General features: G+C 38.9%; 1 protein-coding gene across 5 annotated transcripts in view; it reads right to left on the minus strand.

Moving 5' to 3' along the window:
* Positions 1-929: 929 nt before the first annotated feature.
* Positions 930-5084, minus strand: part of LOC111870268 — a 6574-nt gene continuing 2419 nt past the window's right edge. For all 5 annotated transcript variants that reach the window (XM_033753752.1, XM_033753749.1, XM_023862395.2 and 2 more), the window contains 2 exons: positions 2185-2326; positions 930-1068 (listed from right to left, as the gene is read on the minus strand). In XM_033753752.1, coding sequence (XP_033609643.1) covers positions 945-1068; positions 2185-2326 — 266 coding nt within the window. In that variant the 3' untranslated portion in view covers positions 930-944. The remainder of the gene's footprint in view (positions 1069-2184; positions 2327-5084) is intronic.

Genomic DNA, 5084 nt, shown 5'->3' on the forward strand with positions numbered 1-5084 from the left:
GCACCTGTCCCATCATTTCACAAGCCCCTGAAAACCAGAAGCATACAATTCTTTGGGCTGCTGTTATAACCAGGCAGTGACTTCTCTTTCTACAGCTTGGTCATCAGGAAAATGTTCAGCCGAATGATGATGTTTAAGAGGGCCGAACAAATGGAAGTTGCCTGGAGCAAGATTCATCACCTGTGGCAATTCGGGCTAGCATATCATGTCCTTCATCGTGGTAACGACTGAGATGCTGTAATGCCAGACCCATTCTTTGCATTTTGTGTTGTGGGGTCAGCATGTGCGGCACCCATCGTGCACAGACTTTGTGAAAACCTAACTTGTCATAAGACTTGCATTTGTTCAGCCATCTTAAACACCATCTTTCAGCTATATGGAATCATGGACATTTAAAGGATAGCTACAATTTACTTCCTTATGGAGCACCATTTAGAAATAGCATAAAATTGTTTCACAGTCTCACGTGAAGCACGTCCTTCTATAAAACTTTCTGAAAGTTACTGATTACATATTTCAAACTATACGATCATCATCAGGTGTTTTAAAATTAGAAATTATAAACAAAGAAACTGCTGTGCTTCCATATTGTGGTTGTTGGTCATTACTTTGTGGTCCCTTCTATGCGCATGTATATAGGAAGTGGTGGGTTGCTCTGCCAGCTCTGTTACACAGCATAACACAACAGGCACAACAGCCCGCCATTTCCTATATACATGCGCATAGAAGGGACCGCACAGTAACTACAAATATTCACAATATGGAAGCACAGCAGTTTCCTCATTTATAATTTATAACTTTAAAACACCTAATGATGACCCTATAGTTCGAAACATGTAGTGAATAACTTTTAGTAAGTTATATAGAAGGACGTGCTGCATGTGAGACTGTGAAACCATCTGATACTAAATGACGTGCAGCAGGGTGCTACAATATAGTACTAGTTACAAATAACAGCTCATGACCAGGTCTGGACCGATACTCACTCCTTCCTGTTCATTCTTCTTCATCCGTTTCACTACTTTATTTCTGCCAGGTCCCTTTCTATGAAATTTATGAGACAGGTATCTGAAATTAGAAAGAGGGACAACATTAAAGTCACTGTATTTTAGGATCTTACAGAATGTAATTACAGAATTACATGTTTCCATGTAAAACGTAACACCCTTTCATCCTGAAGTTCCAGCCAGAAAATAGGGGTAACATCCATATTTAGTGCAATCTGTTATGTTGTGAAATTATAAAAATATGTAACATTCTGTTTTCCAACACAACTTACTCATACAGCCAACAACCAGAAATCGGCATGGTACAGCCCCTTAAAGTCACAGGGATTGAAATAATTAACGACAAACATTTTAATAAAAGTACAATGGGACAGTAATAATTTTGAAGCACGTTTCTTCTTAATTCATGCAACCTATCTGCAAAATGAACCATTCTGCCACATTCTATGCCTGCACAACAAATTGTATCAAGTACAAAGTATTTACACACTCAAATGTCACAATACATTGGCTACTTAGAAATTATCACATACAAAATTGGAGAAAAGGAAGTCAAAACAACACGTATATATAAAATGTTCTACTGAAAGCATCTGAGGTGGAGACAATAATCTCAACCCCCATGATAGGGTAATCATGATAGTGCTGGTAAGCAGAGGGACCCTACATTTTAACATGGGAGGGGGGTATCCTTTGTATTCCCAAAGCTTTAACGCTGGTAGATGTGAAGGCATCATTTGTAAGCAAAGAAATCTGTACATAGATGTGACCAAGGATAAAACTCAGAACTTTCTGAATGGGTATAACAGCTTACCCCAGGACCTACTCTAAGTGGCTCTGGTGTTGCTCCCAGCTCAGTCGCCATGTTAATATGGCTGATGGTAGACAACTGAAAGAACATGGGAAATGGCACGATGACAATGCAGAGGTTCACATAAATCCATCAGTTGGTTCACACATTATGGGGAGGATGGCACACATGAATGATATAGAAACACAGTGGACCCATAATCCTGTCTGTTTCCACTGAAAAGCTGCTTCCTCCTTGGATTTTTTTTTCTTAAAGTGGCAATTACTGTGGGAACTTTTTTTCTCTAAAGAATGTACTACCATTAGACAGGCTACCTTCCACAGTGTGACCTATCTTAAAAACAGATATGCTGTTAGCTGTGCTAACCTGAAAGCCTCCTTTGCATTAAGCACATGTCCATCATCATCTGTGCAGTCAAGTTTTAACATCTGGTCTGTAGCCCTCCCCCTCTTTGAAGTCTGAGGTCGTACCACTGTAGCCCTCATGACGCACGAACTTTTCATTATCTCTGAAAAAGATAAAGCAATGCTATATTATTAAATTCCTTAATTAGTCTAGGCCTCAACAGTAGACGAGCTTGCTCACTTCATCCTGTCTTGACCATTGTGTACACCTCCCTAATACCCAAATGGCTCAATCCTGAGAGATGAGACGAGACTTAGTTATAGAGCAGAGGACAAACTGTTCATAACTCAGATATTCTTTACCCTTCAAAATCTCCTATTCTATTCCATAATCGAAGAAAGTGGTTGATCCTTGTGCCCATGACAACTCTCTTCCCTAAGGTCTGCTGCGGAGAAGATCTGACAGCTACTGGATGACTTAATAGGGATCAAGTGGACACGATAAATCTGCATATGCTGCTATGCTGTACTTCCTCCAGCTTCTGTGCAATAAGAAGCTAACAGAAGGTACACACTAGAGCACTGAGAACATCTGTCCCTACAGCTCAGATCTTACAGAAGGAAGAGCTGAGTTACCCATTAATAGGCAGCTCTCTAGATGCCAGACGATGACTTGTCTGCTCATGAGTGCAGTGCAGTGACAAGGCCCCCTCATGACCATTCTCTCTATAACCTCTATTCTGAATCTGTGATTCTCACTTTGTCTCATCAGACAATGCAACAAATAATCTCAAGACAATGGTAACACTGGCAGGGATGTAGCTCCATGAAAATGACAGTTCCTTGTAGGCAAAATCACTCCGACTTCACTGCCTTGACATTTCAAGACAATATAAACCTCTATCTAAATTGTCTGTTTTGAGAAGAAGAAATTATTTATCTTTTTCTTCCACCTACATCCAGGCATCAGATCTCAACTAAACTTCATACGACCTGTCCTACATACCAGGCAGTGGTTCAAAATATGACCAACAGAAATAACAGTAGGACAAGCAACACACTTGGCCCACCCTCAAGTTAAGTGAGACAGAGCAAAAAGATAAACCAACTACAATACAATTTTCCCATGAAAATGTGAAGCAAATAAGCTTAGATTGACTCAGGATGCAACAGTGACAGGGCAAACACAGAAAAAATGACCAGTAAATCCTATCCGGAATTCTCATTTTTGTATGTGTGTCTGCATGCAAGCCACTGCTGTAGCATTCACTCTTTCTTTCCCGCAAGCTCATACATGTGTGTCTTATCCAAAGTGGAGTAGTTCTGAGCTTGGAGATGAGCAAAATGTGAAGCTTGTGCTCCAGATAATCCTGACTGCCAGATGGAGAGCCCCTGCAACTCCTACACCTACATCAGGTTCTATGTTCAAGATCGGCATGTCAGCGGTCAGCATTTCGACTGGCGTCTCATCTTTTTAAATCAGGAAACGAATAACACAAATGAGCAAGAAATGTTACATGTACACTACTCATGCAACTCTGAAACGTACACAGATAATTACTGCATTAATATAAAACAATCAAATCGCTATTTGAGTTTTCTTTGTGCAAATGAAGAGAAAGCTTACATATATGAAGACAATTTAACAGGTTATTCTTGTGGTAAAATTGAATCCAAGCAAAATGCGGACTGCACATCACATTCCTCCTCAATCTCTGTAAAATCTGAGACATTAAAATAAGGGAAGAACTTATGAAACTATTCCTGCTGGATTTCTTGCAGTCAGTCAGACTTGCAAGCCACAGTTTTATAAAATTTTAATTGTGTATCCTTTGGAATGTTTTTATTTATAGCACTATTCTGATAATGCACGTGGAGCTGAACCTCATGATTTTATTACTAACCTTAATTGCTTTACAGTATGATGCTCTGGACCCAAATAATTATATGAAATTCCTCCGTTTATAATGATTCTTAATCTAATGATACTATATTTCTTTACAGCCAATGGTTTTTAATTTTTTCAAGTTAAACCATAAAATTATAATCTCACATTCTGTTTTACAAAATCCACATTTCTTTGCATCACATTTTCATTAAGGGCTAACACCCAACAAAAGAAAAACCATTAAAACATAACAGTTGGCTTTCCCACTGTCTGATTACCATCAATATAGATATTAAAAACTCTGACTTGTCAAAGTTATATAAAATTAAGGTAAATTCAACTGAATTTTTGTTGTGTGTTGGTTCTGGCTGAATACAAGTGTAAAGATTGTGAATACATGCTTTCAGCTGTTCCTCTCATGTGCAATGGAGAGCAGAATTTTTTATTGAGACCTGCCACAGTACGTCTATTTGTATTTCAAGAAATGCCTAGACATAGTATAAAAATCAACACACGATGAACCTTTATTCAATTCCCCATTGCTTTATTTATAGCAAAAACATGACAAGACTCCCCTTCATGAATCCTGATTGCTCTCTTAATACTATGCATGCAAACAGAAGTGGAAGAGTAGTTCATAACACAATGGAAATTCAATGGAAAATTAAAAGCACTGAAATTATTTTTCCACAGAAGAGGAATGTGACCTACATGTGGGTGTCTACAGTCCGCAGGAAGACAACCCTAATTCTCCCCTCTACTGCATACAGGCATTCATAATTCAGGGACATTCCAACTGCTAGGTACATTATTAGTTAATGATGCTATTTATGCACAAGAGGTTTAATAAAGACAGCCACTTAATGCCCACCCCTTCAACGTACTGATGCTGTATCAACTATACATGCTACCACCTGTCAACTGACAACATGAATCACATTNATACCAAAACACTATACTGTAATAATACAGTGCGTACAATCAAGTGCGCGCCGCGGCTGCAATTTGCCGTGAGTCATACCACCGCAGAACGG

Source organism: Cryptotermes secundus, unplaced genomic scaffold (assembly GCF_002891405.2).
Source record: "Cryptotermes secundus unplaced genomic scaffold, Csec_1.0 scaffold94, whole genome shotgun sequence".
Lineage (NCBI taxonomy): Eukaryota > Metazoa > Arthropoda > Insecta > Blattodea > Kalotermitidae > Cryptotermes > Cryptotermes secundus.